This window comes from Phalangium opilio, unplaced genomic scaffold (assembly GCF_054372755.1).
Source record: "Phalangium opilio isolate 3A_F unplaced genomic scaffold, DU_Popi_V2 ptg000048l_1, whole genome shotgun sequence".
In the NCBI taxonomy this organism is placed as follows: Eukaryota; Metazoa; Arthropoda; class Arachnida; order Opiliones; family Phalangiidae; genus Phalangium; species Phalangium opilio.
This window is the reverse complement of record NW_028324170.1, coordinates 1535295-1559641: the sequence shown is the minus strand read 5'-3', so window position 1 is coordinate 1559641 and position 24347 is coordinate 1535295. Positions and strand designations below refer to the sequence as shown.

The 24347-nt window shown below is 35.6% G+C and overlaps 1 protein-coding gene across 2 annotated transcripts in view; it reads right to left on the bottom strand.

The window, feature by feature from the left end:
- LOC149673579 (ETS homologous factor-like) overlaps positions 1-24130 on the bottom strand; it is a 44657-nt gene extending 20527 nt beyond the window's left edge. For both annotated transcript variants that reach the window (XM_089839186.1, XM_089839188.1), the window contains exon 1: positions 23834-24130. In XM_089839186.1, coding sequence (XP_089695312.1) covers positions 23834-23925 — 92 coding nt within the window. In that variant the 5' untranslated portion in view covers positions 23926-24130. The remainder of the gene's footprint in view (positions 1-23833) is intronic.
- Positions 24131-24347: the final 217 nt, after the last annotated feature.

Genomic DNA, 24347 nt, shown 5'->3' with positions numbered 1-24347 from the left:
AATACATAAAGTCAAACCAAGCCTCTCAAAGACTATAAGAAATACCAGAATAATTCTCTTCTCCAGTTTATTTTTGGGTTCTCGTGAGAAAAAACTTATTTCTGTATTTTTAGGGTCTTTTTAAAATGGACTTAAGTTACTACTGAGGATATTAAGGTCAGAATCATTGCCCGTTATCGCATTTGTCAGATGATATCTATCTATATATATATATATATAAAAAGGGTTTATGGCAACGATAGTACAATGACCTCAATTACCAAAGACATCGACCTAATTAAACGAAACGTTAAAATTAATCACCGATAAAACACTTCACCGCTATACGTGACCAAAATTGATTAAAAAATAAAACATTTAATTCTTACACGTCAAAAATAAATTAATATAAAATTAAAATAAAATTAAAATTCAAACTTCGTGATCCTTTAAATTTAATAAGTCATTACTAATCACGTACACGATGACGTAATAATTAACCAATCATATTTATTTATTTAATTATTAATAAATTAATCATTTAAATTTCAATTTCAATTTTAAATAAATAAAATAAAAATGTTTTAAAATTCGAGGCCGATTTTAGGGGAAAAATTTAATATTATTTATTCATGTACAGGGTGTTCCAAAATAGGGGAGGCTGGTAGGACCGAAGAACAGTGAGATAGTATTATGGGAAACCAATTTTGAGTATAAAATGTAAATTCTATGACACTTTCCCCTAAGGTACACGGTTTACAAGTTATGAACATTGAAGTGTTTTATGGATGACCCCTTAAATGCTAAGACAATACTAGCACCCTGTACTTATATATAACGGGCAAATAATATATCTACAGTGTTTATTACACGCGTATGGATACACAAGTGTTAAAATATGATAAATAAAATAGTGTTAATATTAATAAATCGCCTTTGGCAATGTGAAAACCTTGGGATCGGATTTGCACGTACGTACGGAAAAAAGGATTTAGAAAATTTCTGTGCCCAGAAGACATCTTCTGCTATAGTGAATACTTTTTAAGTTTATAAGACGTTGGCAAGGCCGTATGACGTATTAAAAGAGGCGTGACCAAATTCGATATTAAAGTAGTCAACTTTGAAGAGAACGCGGATTTAAAGTGATTTCAGTTTGGGGTTTTTTTTTTATTCCAGATCGACACCAATTAGTTTCCTTGGCGAGAAAGATAATGATTATAGCTTTGAAAGCCCCCCAAGGGGTACAAGGGAGGGGGGATTGCCTCTACCGTCAAAGCAGTGAACTAGAAAATAAACTAAAATCATCATCATCTTCTCCTACGCTTCATTTAACAAATTTCACCAAAGATGCGGCGATTTTAGTTTTACTCTAAAAGTATTCAATTCAAAGGGTTCTATTTTTAAAAGCCTGGAATACTTGTAATACTTGCGTAGGAACCAACACACGAGGACGGAAGGCAACCATCTTGGGTTATTTCCCTCGCGTAAAGAAGCGACGCCAGAAGGAGCCCGAGTTCATGTCATTTTGAACTAAGAGCCACAGTTTACGCGTTATAATTAGATTTTTTTACCGATGGCCCAGTAAAATTAAGTAAGAAACTGAACAGACAATGAATTCTAATTTAATTAAGGGGTCATCCGTAAAACGCGTTAAACAAAACTCGTAAACGGTGACCCTTAGGTCAAAATGCCACGGATCATTTTGGACTCAATGTAAGTGCGCAGTAGCTTATAAAATGACTTAGAGCGCATCTTTAAACGCATTATCCGATGCAAATTCTTTAACTCGAGTCTCGGAGCGTCTTAGTCCTGACCGAAAAGAATAGGAATTATATATTTCTGTAAACTACGTTGTTTGGGAAAGAGTGGTGCGGTGGCTGGCGCTCTGCAAAGGTCATCCTTACCGCCAAGACGATCTATTATGGCGTAACGAGAGTTGATAAAAAGGCGTCAGAATACTTGGTGGGGATTATACTCGGTTTTGAATTCAACTGGATTCGCTTGAATAGAAAACGGGAAGAAAAATGGAAGAGGGAGACATTCTAGCAAGACAAATGGCCCAAGAAACATCCTAGGAGGCATGACGTAATACGCCGCCGCCGCGTGCACATGGCGGATGAATATCTAATGTAAAATACTATACCTAACGGAAAAATAGATATCATATTTTGAAAGTGTCAGTAGGGGGTCAATATTAAATTGCAATTGAAACAATTCAATAAAAAATAAATTCAAACCAACTCGGGAGTCGGAACCACGCCATTTGTTAGGATTGAAGGATGATGCAACAGCTTTATTTATTTGTTGGTTTGTTTGTTTATGCATTTATTTAGACCGGTTTTACGCAAATTGGGAATGGAACGAAAAGAGCGTATCCCGATATCGGAAGCGTGTATAATGCTATTGAAGTCATTTCAAAATACACCGCACGGAATCCATTTATAAACAGTATTTATTTACTTAACGTTCTAACAAAATAAACAGGATTCATTTTCCTTCCTCAAAATTATTCATGTGAAAATATTAAAGACAACATAACGGTAGGTAATCAGTGGTGTTTATTGCAACTGATCCCTTTCATATTGCTAAATATCATCAGAAGTATTTAATACTTCTCTTCGAGAGAAGTGCACCCACCACAAAGCCAGGATGATTATTGTAACATGATTCTTAATTCCAACATTAATTTAACATTTATTACAGCAAGGTTACTAAACCGAAACTATAGTTCCCTCATCATTACTCTATTAGGGCTTAACTATTTGCCAAGGCGCACGCGCATGCGCTTGTGGATTAATTTTTGTCCCACGTCAAGACAATCAAGGTTTGTAGGTGCTATAGAGGCCAATCTGAAGTTTGATAAGCGGGAGAGCAAACAATATGGGCTCCTTCGCCTGAGAAAAATCACGTTTCATAACTAAAGTATTAAGATGATACAGAGAGTGTCACGCTTCTTCTATTATCCCCTTCTGATATTAATAAATTAAACAATGCTTTCATGAAATTGCAGTAATCCATGAAAACAATCACTACCTAAAATATTTGATAGATAAAATTTCATTAATAAATAAATAAATAATTCCACTGGGCGGCCTATACTTAGATAAAGAAACCGATTTCGTAAAATTGCATCAACGCATGAAGAAATATTTTCAAATTAAATTAAGTGCTTTAAAAATAACAAAATTAATTGTCATTAAAAGAGTCCCGATTTCTTAATAAATCTATAAATAGAAAACGACGTCTTTAATCTTGGAAAATTAAAAAAGAAAAAAAAAAGAAAAAACTAAAACTAAAACCGAGAGTCAATTGCGGGGCGAATAACGGTAATATTAGGCCCTATAGAAATAGGAATAGAATTATACTACTGAAGGCAGGCAGGTAGTTGGGTATAGGTAAGATAGTCTCGGGCTGATGGCGGAATACATTTCTACAGTCTTTGGGCAAAAATTTCCCGGTTTAACAACCTCGATCGAATTTACCAAGGAGCTCGACCAGCAGCTAGTATTTTGAAATTGACGGTAGTCCTACTTTCTATAAATAACGAGTCAAAAAAAAAAAAAAAATCACTACCCCCTGGCCTTTCCATAAACTCCCCCTCTGTATAATTTCACTCGTAAACATGATCATAGAACGATATCCCCTGTTTCGAACACAGTCTAATTAAGATTCATAAATTATTAATTTATTTATTTCAAACACCTGCACTACACTTTCCAAAATTCAAATTACAAGGGAAACCACCTTGCCAATCATAAGTGTATTACTAAATCCAATTCCATGTAAGTGTGACTGACTACATTAAGTGTGTTTAATTGCTTATAATTATAATTAATAGAATTAGGTTTAAATGAAGTTATGTCGTAACAATCAAGTGTGGTAGGACCAAGTGAGTTATATGGGAAATCAATTTTGGGACGAAAATGTAATTTATATGATATTTTACTCTAAGGGCAACAATTAACAAAGTGTTTTAGGGATGACCCCTTAGTTAAATTTGCATTGCGTGTTCAGTTCCTTACTTAAATTTAAGGGGTCATTCGTAAAATACTCCAATCATAATTTGATTAGTGTGTCTCTTAGGTCAAAATGTCATAAAAAATACATTTTCGACTTTGCCCATCCCACTTTCGGTCCTACCAGCCATTTTGGAACAGTTTAAATATACACCATAAGTATATACTTTGCAATTACTATGGGGTCTCAATTGGCCTTTAACCAAAATACGTCTAAGTTACCAAAAATATTAAAACGAACAATTCATTTTAGTATCTCTTTAAGTTTAAATTTCTCATTAAATTAATCTATTAATAGAGAATGTTTAAAATGAGGAGGCGCGCGTGGCGTGGCGTGGCGTGTTTACGACTCCCCCAAAATATTTACTTAACTTTCGAAACTACTTCCTGAATTGTTATAATATCTAGTTTTATTAAAGAAACATAAAAAAAAATACTCAAGAAGAACAAGAGAACCGAAAATAGAAAAATAAAAATGTTGAGAAATCGGGAGAAATACTTAGACGAATAAATTGTATTAAAATAAGGCGATAATAATTATTTTTAGGTGAACGTAACGGCGCGTAACAAATAACTCCCCAAAAAATCTCTCGTGTTTCGGGCCCATTAACAACACACACCGAGCTCTTCTACAGAGCGCCCAACATCTTTTTCCCCAGGGAAACGGCTCGTCCCAAAAGAAATCCTTAATCGCGAGACATTAAAAGAACATCAATTGAAGTAAATAAACACTTATACTACGTAGAAACTCTACCGTGAATTCCTGATTCCCGTTTATCATCAGGAACTTGCGAGTTCTGATATTTGGAAATCTCTGGGTCCCAATACAATTAGGGTGTTTCTCGTAAGCCTGTGATAAATTAAAGGGTTCATGGGTGTTGGGGTCAAATTGAGTGGAAAAGGTCACCATGCAAGAACTCGGGGTCTACAATTAGTATTTAGTTATACGGAGATATCTGCTTGCAAACATTGATTGTGGCCCCTAATTACCAGCGTACGCACACGTTTACCCCATTTAATAGTACACTTCTGCCATAGAGAAAGGTTGAAAAAGATGCTAAGATTGAAGACTATTGAAGACTGATACGTCTTACACCACACGTGTGGTTATTTCCTTGTTTTCGGGAGACAATCAATATTTTGGGGGCCCAGGTTCTAGTGACCTTTGACCCGCAAAGAACATCAACACACCCTTTAATTTATATCAGATTTATCAGAATATCTGCACCATTGGGGCCTCTTCAATCTTAATTTTAATTTTAATAACTCCTCATATTTATTTACTTCAATTGCTTGCCTTTTAATTTTATTTGCTGGGTAAATTTTGGGTGCTGTTGAAAATGTATCGGTCCATATTTAGGGAGTTATGGTCACCCTAGAAGAACGAGTGCGCGATCATTCTCTTCGCATAACTGGTCAACCGATATGAATTTCTCAAGACGCGGGAGAAAAAGGGGGAAGGACATTATTTTTTCTTTTAATATTATTTTATTCCCAAAATACACTCCAATAAAGCTTAAGAAGATGAAAAGGAGCGTCCTGATCGAGAGACCAAGCTCGAAGATAATTCGATGTCAATGACCTAAATATTTTAGAGCAGATCGCGCGCGCGCTCGCTCGCATTCGCATTCGCATTTAGAACCAACAAAACTCCCAAATTTTTCCTCCAACCGTATGTATAGTCGTTCCAATACCCAAAATATCATAAGTTTATAAGAAATGCTCCATCATAAGTTTGTCACTGGTAACTTAGAAACTGCATGAGCTTGTAATTTTGAAGTGAGGGAGGTAGGTCATAGATTCGAGGTAAAGCGAGCGACGCCTGGTGAGGCGCTGTCAAATTGAGGCTTAGTACAGACAAGAAGTGATATCTAGTTTATTAGGGAGAAGGTATAAGTTGCCTAAGTATTTGCGCGCCATAGTCCCAGTCCCCCTTTCAAAATATAAGGGGGACGTAAAATGAAGCCGGGATATTTTGCCTCCCCCCAGTCGGAAAATATGACTGTAATTTTCGTCACTTGCCTCGCGCTGACGTGAGTTTTCAAGAACCAATTAGATGCTGGATGTAATTTAGAGGCGGGGATTAACTCCGTCCGGACCTAGGTTTGGACTGGAGATAAAGCTGGAAATGTGGCGAATTTATACCTTTTCCCTAATAAACTAGATATCACTTCTTGGTACAGACTAAATAGGAAGATGGAACTAGCTCGAGCTGCAAGTCTCTAGCATTACGAACTTGTATAGCCTAGGAAATTTCATACTTATCATGTAACATATCTCATAAACTTACGAAATACGAATTTAATTTAGTTGCACAACCTGATACCGTTAACTTTCGGTTTAATTTACTTCTCACGCCCCCAAAATAGAAGCGTATGAGATACAGAGAGAATCGGTTTTTATTCGATATCGTTCGTTACCCAGTTAAATCCATGGAGAGATACTTCAATTGTTCAAGAAGTTGTTTTTTTTTCGTTCAACGAATAGAGTTTACGCTTTTTTATTTGCATTGATGTACTATTTATTTTTTTTTTCTTCTTAGAGAACAGAAATGGATGGACCAATCACGCTTCGTTAATATTTAAAATCTGGGCGCTACAATCTGATTGGATAAAGAATAAACTATATACCTTCAAAATGAAAATCGCGAGAACTCAATTTGAATATATATTGTTTAATTTGAATAAGTAATTGATCAATTAAAATAAAATTTATTGACTTAATTTTATTGAATAATTAAAGAAAAATTTGTTTATTTGCATTTTTAATCGGTTAGCCTTTAACTCTGATACCGCAAGGACAATTAATACTAGAAGGACGGTAATTAAACTTAATTTCGTTAAGATTTAAATTTTCGCAATTTCTCAATTTCTTATTTCTCATTTTGATTAATTTATTGCGGAGTTAATTTCACACGAGAAAATAAATGGTTTCCATTTTTAAAAAGAGTACATTTCCGTGTTTGAGTGTTTGAACTACTAGACTTTCTTTTCTATGTTTAACATAATTTTTGTAATTCGGACATCTTCTATTTATCGACATATTAACTAATGGTTAAATATTAATTTTAAATTCAATATTTATATATATTAAAAAAAAAATAGAAACTCGACGAAGTGAAATCGAACGACAAATCTAAAATAGCTAATTTTGGAAAATAATACGCTTGGGATCATTGAACTCTTTCGAGAAATATTTTCTTTTTTCTTTTTAATTAAATGTACCCTCAAGAAACTGGATTTTACTTTTCATTTCTTTTGAGGATTATTAAAAGTCTTCGATAGGTTTTTTTGGAGCTCGAAGCGCGGACGTGATCTTTTAGTTTTAACATACTGGCCTCAAAACGACCCAAGGTCGACGAATAATAATGACTCGACCGACAAAAAAAATGCTTAACTTTGCAAAGAAAGAAAAACAAAACGTAAGAGAGATTCCTTAGAAAGGTCATTCATCTCTCGTAGCCGCCAACCCAAAGATCACAGATTAAACCACAGGTTTTTTAGAAAGAGACCACCGTAAAAACGGTCCAAATTGCACCCCATGGAAAATGGTATATCACGAAACGTAGTTCGAAACCAACTCATCAAAAATCGGTGTATTTTTTTGCCTTTCAAATGCTTAGAAATACATTCAATCTAGCATAAGTAATGTAACTACAATAAGTACGATACGTTCTTCCCATTGTTTTGAACCATTATTGGTTAAACTAACAAGGTTTCTTCCCATGATAAGGGATTTTGCCTTTCAAAAACAAGTGGTACGCATTTCTAAAATCATATTAATACTTGGTGTTCATAACTATTGGCTCTGCAGTTCATCCTATGGCTAAGTAACCGACTAAAAGGCTTCAAACTTGGAGGATTCATACCATTTACACAAGGAGGACCCTCTAGGCGTTCATTGTTAAGTAACCCACCAAAAACTTCAAATTAACTTGGAGGATTCATACCATTTACACAAGGAGGACCCTCTAGGCGTTCATTGTTAAGTAACCCACCAAAAACTTCAAATTAACTTGGAGGATTCATACCATTTACACAAGGAGGACCCTCTAGGCGTTCATTGTTAAGTAACCCACCAAAAACTTCAAATTAACTTGGAGGATTCATACCATTTACACAAGGAGGACCCTCTAGGCGTTCATTGTTAAGTAACCCACCAAAAGCTTCAAACTTGGAGGATTCATACCATTTACTGATTTACACAAGGAGGCCAGAATACCTGGTGGAGTCAAAAGCCAGCTAGGCCTCCTTGTGTAAACGGTATGAACACTTCTAGTCTGAAAACTAAGTATTATTTCGAAGTAATCAAACGCTCTCTTAGCGCATGCTTACTTACACCCCCGCTAAACGTAACAAAACCCAACCTGGCAGAAGTATATTAACCCTGAATAATACTAATTCGGACAAGACAAGGTCCGTCCCGTCCGTCCCTTTGTGTTTATTGTCCAAAAATGTTTTAAAAGAAACGCGTCGGGGTCTTTTCGACCCCCGCTCACACTTACACAAAGTCTTTCGTGACTGCTCCATTTAATCTGAGAGAGAAAATAAAAGACTAGAGCGGGATTTATAAGAATTAGGTTGGGGTTTCATTTCCTTGTACTTGCTATTTAAGAAGACCAATGACCTTACGCTATACCAGAAAGAAGGTCACCCTGCCTCCTCAGACCCGTTAGACGCCAAACAGAAATTTTACCAACTAAGCTTACTCGGCCATAAATTATTCAAAAAAGATTGTAATCAAAATTCCAACTGGATTTTACTCTCGCGGGTCTACGCGTAGTAGACAAGGCTTAACAATGGGGGGGGGGGAACGGGCAGTGTCGTCTGCTTTAAATAGGGATATAGGGTTAAAATAGAACATCCGGTATGTACGTGGATCACAAAGACGTCATATGGAGCTGCAACGTTACCAAACCACAACATTTACTGTGTTTCACCATAGCCCACTCCGCTGCACTGCAGCTTGCGTCGTGATGCGCGTGATCGAGTGGGCTATGGTTTCACTTCCAAGTCATATCTGCCCCTCTTTGTTGTTGTCCACATATCTAAGGTAAACAAGGTGGTCAACACACCAGATTCTATTTTGGAAAGGGTCTATTTAACGTGAAAATAATTAAATTAATTAATTAGTAATTAAAAGAATTAACAATTAGTACAAACAATGCATGGCCGGGTATTTTACTGGAACAAGTAAGGCTTACAAATTTAATTGGTGCTTATACCATAGGTGCATTTACCGTAATTATGATTTGGCGAGTTAATTAACTGAATAATTAAATAATTTGAAAGGAAAATTGGATTGTAGAGTTCCGTACTAACAAAGACTTATTCAGATTTCAGTTTAGTAGGATGGAGAGAGAGTTTACAGTTTTGAAGGGAAACATATTGATGTAATGTTCTCCGTTTCCATGGAAACGCAGTGTAAAATTAGGAGTAGAATTTGGTGCCAAAAAATAGTAAATATAGGGTTTAAGTATACATACAGGGTGATCCAAAAAGGGTGATAGAACCCAAGTACAGTTGGTTCTATGGGAAATCAATTTTTTGGTCGAAAATGTAATTTCTATGACATTTTTCTCCGCAAAGAACACCATTTAAAACTTATGTTTGATTAGAATATTTTTGGGACGACCCCCAAATTTAAGCAAGAAACTGAAATAAAATGCAAATTTAATTAAGGGATCATCCGTAAAACATTCTAAATGGGATGTTTTCTATTTTTTAATTCATTGTTTGTCCCGAGGAGCAAAACTGAAATAAGAGAATGTCTGGTCCGATTTTGGAAAAAAACTAGGTGAATAGATTGATTGATCTACTTTATGGGGCCAGGTACGAGGGGCCCCCGAGCGCCTTAATGAGGCACCAAAAAAAGTAAAACTAAATAAAAAGCGGGCTTGATTTAGGGTGCGTAAAATTATTTCGGCGTGGGCTTTCTCTCTGGTCCAGAATTCATACTAAATTTAGAACGAGAACATTAGTTTGTCGCTATAATCTAATCTGCCCTTAAGCTTCATTTGAAAACATTGAGAAAGATAGAAAATTGGATCAAGTACCGAAATATTTAGGGCCAATTCCTTCCTGCGGGCGGACACGTGACGTCACTAACTCACCGACTTGTTTTTCTCATCACGGACACCAATTTTAGCTATTATACCTGTTTTTGTTTATCATAATTTTGTTTTTCAAATCGAAAGTTGTTTTTTCTTCAATATCTTAGAGGAAGTAACTTGAAATGCGCTCGCTATTTGAAACATTTAATTGTAACGAAAATCCAATTAAATGTCTATACCATTTTACAATTTGGTTTCTTATTTTTTTAACGTCTTTAACCGTGACGGGGAGTCTTTATTGAAATATGATTGACGCCTAAAGTGTTGCCTCGAATTGGAAAACCTCTAATTAACGATTAAACAACATCTTAAGATATTTGAATTCATTGAAAATAGACAGTTTAAGATATCGGTTGTGTACGTAAAACGTTAACCAAGACCTTAAATTAAACCTAACTATAAAATGAAGGGTTTTAGTTATAGTTGTTTTGGCTCTTGAGTCAAAACCGAGGGTTAACTCACTGATTATGTAATTACCCGTGTAAATCAATCAATTAATGTATTTGTCACAGCGTTCTTCTCAATTTGATCAACTAAAATAGTGGCTAGCCCCTCTATTTTTCCTGGAATTTTCTCAAAGGTATATTGGTTGGCCAATTGAGCCCATAGCCATAAGTCAAAAAAAAAAATAAAAAAGAAAAGAAATTTAATACATTCAAGGTTTTCTAGTTAACTTAAATATCTTCGAGTTTTGATAAAATAAGCCCGCGGGAAAGACGCCATTGGCGCCTTTATCTTTCGCCGATATTCGTCGACCAATCAAATGTCTCGGAAAAAAATATAATATCTTTGACTAGAAGAATAATAAACCCTGTTTCAAAGTGATTAATTATCTAGAAAATGTATTCCATCAAAAATTTCCATTCAAATGAAAGAAATTTTACAAAAGACGTTTACCATTGAATTTAATCTTGATTAATATTATGTTATACGCCACTTAGTAACGTATACAAAAAAACTCAAATAACTAGCAGGGAAAAATTATCAACGTATATTAAAAATTAATTATTCAGATGGCTTTCTTTAGCTACCAAGTATTAGATAACAAGGAAACCTTGAACTAACATTATGTACGTGAAACCTTAGAACTCAAATTGTACCAATATCTATATAGTAATACTTGAAACGCCATAACTTCACAAAGATCTATACATTTCATATAGCTCAAGTTGTATGAAATCCAATGGTGGTAAATACTTTGCCATACGTCAAACGGGGCTCTTGTTAATGAGATTTGAATGAAATTCAATTTCAACCCAGTATGATAACAAACCCTGTGAAAACTGAGAATCAAAGTAGATGTGGTGTAGATTTTTGGTCCAGGGCGAACTGAAAAGCGTGCATTTTTGGTCCAGGGCGAACTGAAAAGCGTGCATTTTTGGTCCAGGGCGAACTGAAAAGCGTGCATTTTTGGTCCAGGGCGAACTGAAAAGCGAGCATTTTTGGTTCAGGGCGAACTGAAAAGCGTGCATTTTTGGTCCAGGGCGAACTGAAAAGCGAGCATTTTTGGTCCAGGGCGAACTGAAAAGCGTGCATTTTTGGTCCAGGGCGAACTGAAAAGCGAGCATTTTTGGTCCAGGGCGAACTGAAAAGCGAGCATTTTTGGTCCAGGGCGAACTGAAAAGCGAGCATTTTTGGTCCAGGGCGAACTGAAAAGCGTGCATTTTTGGTCCAGGGCGAACTGAAAAGCGAGCATTTTTGGTCCAGGGCGAACTGAAAAGCGAGCATTTTTGGTCCAGGGCGAACTGAAAAGCGAGCATTTTTGGTCCAGGGCGAACTGAAAAGCGAGCATTTTTGGTCCAGGGCGAACTGAAAAGCGAGCATTTTTGGTCCAGGGCGAACTGAAAAGCGTGCATTTTTGGTCCAGGGCGAACTGAAAAGCGAGCATTTTTGGTCCAGGGCGAACTGAAAAGCGAGCATTTTTGGTCCAGGGCGAACTGAAAAGCGAGCATTTTTGGTCCAGGGCGAACTGAAAAGCGAGCATTTTTGGTCCAGGGCGAACTGAAAAGCGAGCATTTTTGGTCCAGGGCGAACTGAAAAGCGAGCATTTTTGGTCCAGGGCGAACTGAAAAGCGTGCATTTTTGGTCCAGGGCGAACTGAAAAGCGAGCATTTTTGGTCCAGGGCGAACTGAAAAGCGAGCATTTTTGGTCCAGGGCGAACTGAAAAGCGAGCATTTTTGGTCCAGGGCGAACTGAAAAGCGAGCATTTTTGGTCCAGGGCGAACTGAAAAGCGAGCATTTTTGGTCCAGGGCGAACTGAAAAGCGTGCATTTTTGGTCCAGGGCGAACTGAAAACTGCATTGTACGGTCCAGGGCTAACCGAAAACCGTGCAGCTTGAGTTACAAGGCGAGCTGAAAACCGTGCAGTTTGAGTTACAAGGCGAGCTGAAAACCGTGCAGTTTGAGTTACAAGGCGAGCTGAAAACCGTGCAGTTTGAGTTACAAGGCGAGCTGAAAACCGTGCAGTTTGGATTAAGGGCTAACCGAAAACCATGAAATTTGGGTTCAAGGCGAACTGAAAACCATGAAATTTGGGTTCAAGGCGAACTGAAAACCATGCAATTTGGGTTCAAGGCAAACTGAAGATCAAAATAGACGACGCTCAACATCAAAAACTGTTGCTGAAGTGATAACTCCGACCTGCTCCGAGATGGACAAGGTCCTACATTGCCAGTTTCATAATTGAAGAGCACTGTGTTTTCAGTATGCCTCGAATTACCCCTTTCTTTAGACGTCCGCGCACTTATTTTTGAAGGAAAAACCCAAAGATAATAAAGAACCGTTCATTCCAAGGCGTATTTATTTTCCCTTCAAAAATATAATGGAGTCGCAAAAATAAGTTTGCGTGCCATCATTATTGAAAGTATGTTTTTAAGAGCGACCACAGACTCCATTTAAATAAATAAAAAACAAAATTGTGATCATCGTTCCAAATATATCCGTAAATATCTAACCACCGAGGAGTTACTCACTCCGAATTTACGCCGCTTTTCAAAGAGTAAGTTCAACACGATTTCACGCTAGAGTTTACTGTACTGTACATAACCTCGGGCATACATGTATGGTTAAGAACATTGTCGAAATATTTTAGGAGGTTTGACGAAAAATATTCCATTTCCTTATGCTTTGTCGAGCGTGACCTGTATGGTTACTTATATATATATTTTTACTTTATTTTATTTTCGTGTTGTCAAATTTTTGTTCAAAGACGCGTATAATTTGTAGATGGGTTATTGAGGGGGGCCCCTCGTTAAAGTCCGTCACGTCTTATTACCAAATACCAAGTCCCAACCGCGACACACCAACCATTTGACAACCTCAGATTATCATCGTCATCATAAGGTACAGTCAAACCCGAGTCCAATAAAGATAGTAAAATTTCTAAGGTAGTTCAAGATGTAACCTTTCGGGAAACTGGATTAAGAGTTTCTCGGTTATCATGTATAATCATTGAACGCCTTCGATAGAAGCTACCAATGAAGAAAATTTACCAAATTTAAGATTTACTTTTGAGCATTTGGAAAGTATTTTGCAACAATCTTTAATATCTGGATCTCTTCAGTCAATTCATTCCACACCTTTAACTTTTACGTTTTCAAGCGTATGTCAACAAATGCAGTAATTGACCTTTTAGACGTAAAAAATGGGTAGGCAGTATCGGTACGTACAAGGGGGTTGATACACTGTCGTCTTTGCGCATTCCCCATGCTACAAAAAGACTAGTAATATCAAAATGGTCTATTTCCATTGTGTGTTGCGGGGCGCGTTCTTTGAGATTCATTAACCTTTCATCGTAATTAAATCAGGTCGCACCTTTCCTACGGATTGTTAGACGCGTCATAAATTACAAGCGAAGGTGTTTTAATTACAATAAATGTAAAAAAAGAAAAAACTTAAGTATAAGCCACTCGCTTAATTTTAATTTCTCTTCTGGTATCCCGCTACGATACGTTATAGTTCATCGACATATCTGTTTTGAGTCTTTTGACGTGTCACCCTGAACTAGAGGGTTCCCCCGCCAAATTTTTGCATCCCGTTGAGGAATGAATGGATAGTGACGTACCATTTCAAAGCCTATAACTACAGCCTTAGTCGTATTAATCAATTTTGTTAAGAAAAAGGCTCAAAATCGGATGATGGCCGAGTTGTATCGAAATGGTACATTGATATCGGTGCACGCGCTCTCGGGGGACGACGTCTCGTGAATTTCAAGTAGTTCCTAACCACGTTAAGAAGTCACGCGACTTAAAGTAACCCCGTTACGCCACGTAACTTAGGCAATAGTGCAAATTACGATTGGTTTACTCTTTCTTATCAATTGCGGAAGAAATGGGGTGAATGACAGAAAGGTTTTTTCTACAATTAAGTTTACACTAATTCTACGTTGAATTAAATCAAGGCAAAAAAAGGAAAGATGTATGCATGTATCATCATTGTTGTCTTGTATTCATGTTATAGAATACTGGCTTCCATCTATATATCTGTTTGTCTGTCTGTCTTCAATTGGTTAAGAAAAAATAAAAAGTTCTTTCTTCAGGTGTGTAAGTATTTTTCCGGGCGGTCGACTATCTATTCAAAATAGGAGTCGGATCTCGATCGGGAATTTTTTACGCTATTCCAAGTGTTCAGACTGGCGCTTAATACCTTAAAAAAAAATAGAAGAATGAGCGGTCTTTGAATAAAAGAGAAATTCAACAGAGCGTACGTGATTGTAAACATCAAATCAAACATTATTCACGCTTTTCACTCGCAACTTTCCAGCTTCGAAGCTCTTTCCGAGTCTATATTATTCAATTAAGCAATTACCTTCTTCTTCGTTTAACCTTTGACCCCTTAACGTATTTTCTAATCAAGGAGGATCTTACGGGATATCTTTGGGCCTTAAATCCGGTTTTTTTTTAAACTTCTATGGTATACGATTCTTCAATATGGCGTTCGATGTCGCGATTTGACCTTTTGACCTCTCTCCCCCTATAAGGTAAGGTATAAGTTTTAACAAGGTCAACTAAGAGGGAATTATACATCGGGGATTGATCATCGTTTCAACTTTCAAGTAACAAACTTAACGTGAGATTCAAAAATAGGGACTATATTTTTTTTCTGATGGTTTTAGAAAGACCCTGACCTCCTGACCCCCTTTTTTCACGTGACATCATAACAATTTTTTTTTTGGTTTTAAAGTTTGCAAAATTTTTTTTAACCAATGTCATTTTTAATTTTAAAATTATAGTAACGATATCAATAAAAATCAAATTAAGAATTTCTAAGGAGATCGAGGGGGTAATCACTATAGTTTAATGAATTTAGCGTGAATTAATATATTTATAAGTTAATTTTAATTTTAAACCTCAGCATTATTTTCTGATTTATCTACTTAAAATTGGTCAGAATTTTGAAATGAATGTGGCAACCTTGTTAGTGGTTAGTCCCTCGTTGGGGATATGTCATTTTTTCATCAAGTGATCATGGAGAAATGCAAAAAAGTGGTTGTCCCTTCGGCAGGCATAGATTAAAGTATAGACACGTTATAAAATTTGCCCCGAAGAGGGACTTGTTTTAACTCCTTTTTTCTCTTTTTTTTTTTTGAAAGTAGGATTCCGAGTCTCGTAAGATTAACATAATCATTTGTAAAATGGGCGGCGATAATGACATCCAAAGAAACAACGCGACCTTCGCACACGTTATACCATCGTTGCCTTATTTTAAAACCGAACCAAAAAAAAAATTAAAATAAAGAAATTTATTATTAATATCTCTCTCGCTCGATGCCAAACCTCAAACGAAGGACTCACTTATACGGAGGACTAGCTCTACAACCACCATCATAAATTTTAACCCCTTTAACGAATAATATTTAAAGCAATCGGACCTCTAATCATTAATCTGGGCTACGAGGGAAAGGACAGAGAAAAAAATAACGATCATAAAGTCCATAGTCTGATGTGCAAAACAAACCTTGCTAAAGTGTTACCTAACAACTTATCCAATATTATTAGCCTTGTATAAAATATTTTACAGGTTTCCCACAGTCAATTCATTCATTTTAGTTTTAGGTGAAAACTAAAATACCTTCAGCGTTGCCGAACAATTTTCCAAATTAACCTTAAATAAAACTAATTAACATTTTAGTTTTTAACTTTAATTCGTAATCGCTTATTCAGTCAATTTGGCCACATCCAGAGTAATAACAAGCACAAAAACATCTACTACAACAACAAAAATAACTACTACGAGAAAAATAACTACAACGACAAAAACAACTACGAAAAAGTAACTAATACGACAAAAACAACTACGACAAAGTAACTAATACGACAAAAACAACTACGACAAAGTAACTAATACGACAAAAACAACTACGACAAAAACAACAAATACGACAAAAACAACTACGACAAAATAACTAATACGACAAAAACAACAAATACGACAAAAACAACTACGACAAAATAACTAATACGACAAAAACAACAAATACGACAAAAACAACAACGACAAAATAACTAATACGACAAAAACAACTACGACAAAAACAACAAATACGACAAAAACAACAACGACAAAATAACTAATACGACAAAAACAACTACGACAAAATAACTAATACGACAAAAACAACTACAACAAAACAACTAATACGACAAAAACAACTACAACAAAATAACTACAGAAGCAAAAGTAACAACTACAACAAAAACGACAACTACAACTACCACTTCTCCGTAACAGTTCAAATTAATACCCACATACACCATATGTCTAAAAAAGTCACAAATAATCTAGAAGTGCAAAAGAAAATCATTCGTTAACAGCTAATACTTGGGTTTGTTGCAACACTACATTATAAATTATGGGGTTTTATTTAAAACAGGCGATAAATTTTAAAGACCATAAATCCTTACAACATTTTCCACAAGTTCCATCAGATAACTGTTGAAACTTCCATGATTCATATAATTAAATTTAAAATTAAGTGATATTTTTATATAAATATTAAATATTAACGAATTCAATTCAAGGAAGGAAACGAAACCGAAATTCTTATTATTAACATTAATTATTTAAAATAAATATTTAAATTTTAAATAAACCTTAAGAAATATATCAGATATTGTTGTAATAATAGATTGTCTTGGGAAATCAACAGAAAAAAAAAGAATTTAGGTCGGTTTACGAAATTTCGCAATTAAAAATGCGGAGACTGTTTAATTAGAGTAAGGGAGATCGTTTTGAATTTCGTTTAAAAAAAACCGAGCTGGAAAATAAAAAGGGTAACGAGTTAAAAATGAGAGAGAGGGAGAGAGAGAGAGAAGGTATTGAAGGGCGAGGACGAAGCTCAATTCTATATGGGATGGACAATTGGGTCAGTAGCGCATTCCAGAAATGTACGCCCATGACTGGCTGGCTCTACGTTTTGATTTAATTTGGCCGACTGGGCCTTTGCTTCTTCCGCTTTCTAATTTTAACTCGCCCGCCAACAATCACGATTAAAAACGATGATAACATAAAAGGGAACAATTGTTTATTAAAACAATAAGTGGAAAATAAATTCAACCATAGTAATTAACGGTGTTAATTTTAAAAGGGTATTAACATTAACAGTTAAGGTTTAATCTCCTTTCCTCCATGGAGTTAATGAAGTTAAATTAAAAGAGCATTACATTGCACTCAGTTACATCTGCACTTTAATATGCATTGCTCCATAGTGCCTATAAGAAAACTCTGGGTGTACAGGGTGTTCTAGAAAGGGTGGCATAGCACAAAATTATTATGTTCAAAACAGGAATTTAACTAACTGGTAGGGTTAGGTTTTAGGTAACGCAAACCCTTCAACCTAATTTAACCTAATCTTCTCTGATGGATATTATTTAACGGAGGTTTAAAAAACTCGTACGAACGCGTTTGAAATAATAATGAAGCTTAATTTGTTCTTTCAAGTTTAAGGATGAATTTTACGTCACGATATATATAACCCTTGGCTATCAGCGTTGATGCCCGAGAATCACGTACCAAATATTAATCCCTTAAATATCAAAGTCTGTGTAGTTTAAAAATCCCCTCAGGCCAACAAACGCATGCAATTCTACTTAAGAACTAGATATTTTTTCCGGATTTTCCAATATTTTTTAATAGCGTAAATCTCAAATTTATGGAAGTCACGCGCGAGCTCGAATTAATTTAATGACGTCATGGATATCGTGATCAAATTGATGACGAAAAAAAGGGGGTTAAGACCTAGATAAATCTCGGACAAGCCAAAGCGGACACCTCGTTTTGCGGTAATCGCCGACCAATCGAGGGTAAAATCAAGAACAAGTATAGATATCTTTTACAGATGAGCGTGATGCCGTTTTCGGTAAGAACAAAAAGGTATATAACCACGTTTTGAGAAATTTGGCCATCACCTTCATTTAGAGAGACCTCATTTTACCAAGACTAAAAGCCGAGTTATATAATTAATTAATGGTAATTAAGATAAGTTACCGTCGTACAGGATGTTATAAAAAAAGGGTATTAGAACCGAAGTGAAGTGAAGTGGGTTCGATTTGGAGTCGAAAATGTAACTTCTATGATATGACATTTTGCCCTAAGGTACACCCTAAATAAGTTATTATTGGAGTGATTTTACGGATGATCCCTTAAATTTAATCAAGAAACTGAAATATTATGGTTATTTAATTAAGGGGTGATCCGTAAAATACTCATAACAATTTTTATTAGGGCAAAAAGTCATAGAACATTTTTGACTCAAAATTTATTGTCCATTCTGTCCAACCATCAATTTTGGAACACCCTTTAGAAATAACGAAAGCAAAAAAATACTATTAATTACCAATGGTAAAATGATGGTACGCTCCGTACAAATTGGTAATTACGAGTTGTATTTCGTAAATTATTGGTCATTTAGGGCTGGTAAATTATACCGACAATCATCACTAGTTAAAATATCGTTAAGAAATCTCTTTTCATTTATAGTAGTTAAGGACCAAAAACGAGTTTCAAAAATTTAATTTTTAATCGGTAAAGTTTTGGATGAAGAAATATATTACGTCTTTTGTTCAATTTTTAAAACCACATTTTACGACCACTAATTTTCTTGCGTCGAACAAAACGCTCCACGTGCAGACCCATAAAAAGTACTTAAGCCCTTTTGTCATTGGCCCCAAAGGCTTAACTATTAATCTGTACATTAATAGAAACTCATCGCTAGAAGTTCAAACAAACATTATCCAAGGATAAAATAAGTCTACAAAATCAGGCAATTACATTACGATAGGCATTTCTGATTGTAAAACAAAATTGTTCCCCCGAGGCTTTAGGTTTTTGTTTGGCCAAGATATTATTTCGGAATATCCTGTTTGGTTACCTTTCGCGGGTTATTGAGATGATAGCAAAAGTAACTCGGTAACTATAAGTATGATATGCACTTTTAATAATTGTTGAATTTATTCTAATCGGAAGAGCGTGTAATATAATGAATTTATCAATTGGAACCATGTTTCTATCTACAATATTAAAGAAATTACGAGCGATTACGTTTCCGTAATACTCTCCCTCGCAAAGCACCGGGGACTACTCCTATTGGACGACTGTCTCACCAATAGGGGCAGTCTCCAGTGCGTCGCGTGCAAACCTACAAATACAACACGTAATCTCTTGCATCTTCTTTAATATTGTTGATAGAAACATGGTTCCAATTTGATATCTCCATTATTTTATACGCTCTTTTTATTAAAAAGATTCAAATTCTTGCACATTCAAAATATTATTGCTCGTTCCATTCCACGATAATTGTGAAGTGCACATATCTTACTTATTACGATTACGTTATTTATGTTAGGCACCATGCTAAGCTTGTATCACTACGCCAAACCAAGCAAAGAAGTCAAGGTTTCGACCCCGAAAAGCGAGAATCTCCCCCCATGCGCTTATGTCAACTATAGAAAACGATCCGATGTTCATTTTTACGACCGAAGTACACTACGTTTTAATATTTACCGAATTCCAAGGAAAGGATTCAAAGAGATTACGTTGTTTTTATATATATATAATTTTTTTACCGAAATTTGTTAAATTTAACAACGATACTATTATTGCCAGGTACTTGCTGAAAATACCTAGAAATGTTATTAAAACCAATATATTGCCCTGGGATGGGAGTTTACCCATATACGCAAGCTAAGATAAAATAATTTAATGTAAATTATCCTAATTATTAAACGAGGTCTGATGACGTAATTGCAAAACTAAAATAGATATTTTCCATGAAAAAAAAACCACCCCATTAATTCTATTGGTATGGAATGGATTAAAATAATTACCAATACAAATTGAAAATTTATAATAAATTAAACTGTATCCCTGTTTGTTTATAATTATAGTTAATAGCACTAATTATCAATTAATTATCAATTAAGTTTTTGTTTTGAAAAATCAAATTATATGTTTGTTAGTAATACTTATTTACAATAGTAATTACCAGTAAATTATCAATTTAGATTTTGTTAAAAACAATATCACACGTTTGTTTATAATTTAATTGCGCTGTAAAATTTACCCTCTGGTAATATACTGTGTAAATACCATGTTAATTTTATGGTAAGCTATAAATTCGTAACTTAAAGCCGTATTTCGTAAGTTACTGGTAAATTACCAACTCTCATCTTTTTAGGGGTAAGCTCTAAAAAAAAAAACTGCACAATTTGATGAAAAACGTTTTGAACAGTGATGGTCTGTGTCTCCGAGACCAGAGTAACTGATTGGTTATGTCCTTTAGAATGATGGTTTTCGATATTCGGAATAATATTTAAAGGTATTTTCAGAGAGGGGAAAATAAACGCGAAACGATGTGGGATTCAAAAAATCATTAGACGATGTGTGAGGGCAGATTTCCATCCTGATCGCATCGTTGAACACTTCCAAATCGACGCAAAAAAACCATGAGTATTTACTAAACAACCCCTTAAAAAATGTCCGTACTATTTTAGTTGAATGAAAAAGCTAGTTGAAGACAAAAAAAAACAGAAGAGAAATATACAGGGTGTTTCTGATAAGTCTGCCATAAAATAAAGGGTATGTTCTTTAAGGTCAAACTGAGTGGAGAGTGTCACTAGAAAATGAGAGGGTCTACAACATTTATTTATACGGACATACAAGCTCCAAAACAAGGAAATTGTGCATACATGTGTGGTAATTAGCTTCACTTACCATGCAGCGTACGCACATTTAATAGTACATACACTTCTGCTACGAGATGAAGGTTCAGTATCGTTCTTAGATTGAAGACTTTTGAAGACCCATGTGTCTTACTCAACATGCGATGCCATTTTCTTAATTGTTTTAGGGGCTAATCAATGCTTGGGAGCCCATATCTCCGTGTAACTGAATGTTGTATGTAGACCTCATCATGTTCTTAAAGTCACTTTAAATTCAGTATGATCCAAAGAACAGTGCACAGTTTTTTTAAATGTATGGCAGACTTATCATAAACATCCTGGATAGATATTTGATGTGCAGGAATCGGAAGAACCGTTTAACTCGTCTCACAATGTTCTTGGCGACATGTCAAACGGTGCGAATTCAAATTCACTCATGCGGGTATTATTTAAAATAAAAATTGATACTTTACCTACAAGATCTCCAACCCTAAAAGTCTTTTTTGACCACTCTATCCAAAAGTGATAGCCCCTATCAAGTCCATGTTTTTTTCATTCCAATTCCGAATAATAAATAAAATTCTTAAAGTTTAAAGGATGGGTTTTGGTTTTTTGGCGTTTCTTTTCTCTAGGCTTTTTTTTTTTTTTTTTTTGCTAGGGTCATTGTTAAACCTCTTAGAGAATGGTCTGACTCTTTCATTTCTCGGGGGTCGATGCACTTGATACATATGCCAAAAAACCAAATGGTGGACATATTTATATGCCTAGTTGGACCGAGGACCAGAAAAAGAAAATTGGGTAAAAAGTGATTTTTCGTGAGTTTCAGATTATGTTTTTAAAAATATTTTCAGAAAGATATACAGGGTATAGCTTTGTGATAAAGAAACACAAGAAAGTTTTTTCACGTGCAACTAGACCCTTTTTTCAATAGGGAAGGGGGTTTAAGTGTCGTCTGCTTTAGAGGTTAGGGCTAAGGCGAACATTCGGACGGTATGGACGCAAAGACTTTACAGAAAGCTAAGCTACCAGTCCTGTTTGAAGTATACCTAAGGCCTTTGATATCCACATACCAATCTATGTCCCGTCTTAAGAAGACAAGGTGGTCAAACACTGGACTCTATTTTACCCCCTGACCTTTGAACCTTTCTAATAGGAGAGATAACACGTGCCATGAACCTGATATTGAATTCTGTATCTTGGGAAATATGGATAAGCTGGGGATTCCACGTTAGCAATATTGGGTTTAACAAAAAAATCTTTTTTCTTCTCCTAACCATACTGACTCGTTAGACAGTGATTCAACTATAATTTAGGTAATATTAGTTACTGGAATTACCTATTACATCCGAGTTCAAATTGGTAAACAAGTTAGTACGACGAAGCTAAAAGAAACCAAAAAACCCCCGCTCTCCTAAAAGTGGAAAATCCGCGGTAAACTTTCCGAGCAAAAATTTTAACTTAATAAATCATGGTTTATATTTAAACTCTTAATCCTTTAAAAAATATATACAAGTAAAAACTCGGAGAGGGTAGAAAGAGGGGGTGGGCCACCCGCGATACCAATTGAATAGAGAAAGAGATCGAGGCGAGGGATTAACTTAGGTCCCCACGAAATATCATTAATTTCTGTTAAATCTTTTCATGCCAAGAAGTCCTAGCTAGAGGTTCCCCCTCCATACCATACCATACCATACCATACCATACCACGGGCTATAATAAATAATATAATACACGTCTTAAGGTTAATCCTTTTCATAAACGGACAGACAACTATGGCTATATAAAAATGCGCGCATCTAAATATTAGAATATTCCAAATATCTCGCCAACTGCGGAACTAATTCAAACTCTTACACCCACAACTGGCCATAAAATTGATTATTTCAATAGTGTGTTTAAACGCCAAACGCCTACCTACCTGGAAAAATTTTCTTTCCATATATCTAAAATATTTTAATTTACATGCCGTTTGAGAACAGCTAGGTGCGTATTGAATTTTTAAAACGCAATTAGGGATTAGTTTACATATTTCGAACAGACCAGCTGGGCTAATGAAAATAATTAATTGGTCAAACCATTCCTAGGTCAATTTGGGCCCCTATTACACGTGGAACCCTGGACAAACATCTATTTTAAGCACAAGATTTATGTTACTTAGGGCAGACCTGCATGGGCTGATGCAAATCATTGATTGGTCAAACCATTCTTTAATATAAGGTACCTAAAATACCTGGAATGCTGAGAGAACTTTAATTTAAAATGCAATCAGAGCTAAGTTAATCTAATTGGGGCTGAGCTGCAACCTGGGCTAATGCAAATCATTGGTCCCTTAAAATAAAACCCAATAGGTCCTCTAAAATATCTGGAATCCTAACTGCAGGGCAAACCCTGAAATCTCAAATGCAATCAGGATCGAGTTAACCTAGTTGAAACAACCTTGGAGTAATGCATATCTAATACCATTTTCTAAAATGGTCCCTGAGCCCTTAATCCAGGCCCTAAATTCAATCATTTTTGCAAAATCAAAACCGCGAGAAATTTCAATTAACTTAATTTAAATTCCACAAACCTGTGATTATTAATGTTTCCATAAACGTTAGGTGGAGGTTGTCCAAGATTAATGTTATTGCCGTAATAATTTTGTATTCCCGTTGTGAACATGATGAAAAATATTTAAAACACTTGAGAAAAAAAAATCCAGTAAAAGCAAGCGAAATTATCCGTTAAAATTGCCGATGTCCAAGCCAGTCACAATTCACTCTCACTACCGAACAACCAACCGCAATTGCAATAGCAATAACAATTATCGTTAGTATTAGGGGGTCCCGTAACGTGTGTTCTATAAGACGATCCACGGCACACGTCCTAATACCTCCATAGTCAATAACTTTTTGCGAGTAGTTTTAAAACGGCATATCTTGGACAGCCATCATAGTACCCCCCTACCGTAAAATTCAAGCCACCCTAGAGTCGAGATCTCTTATGGGGAAACCTTTTTTTACCAATTTCTCTTTTTGTAGGTTGTCTCTTTCGCGTCTCCCCCACATCAGATTGATTAAACCGTTCATTTAAAACCCTCCACC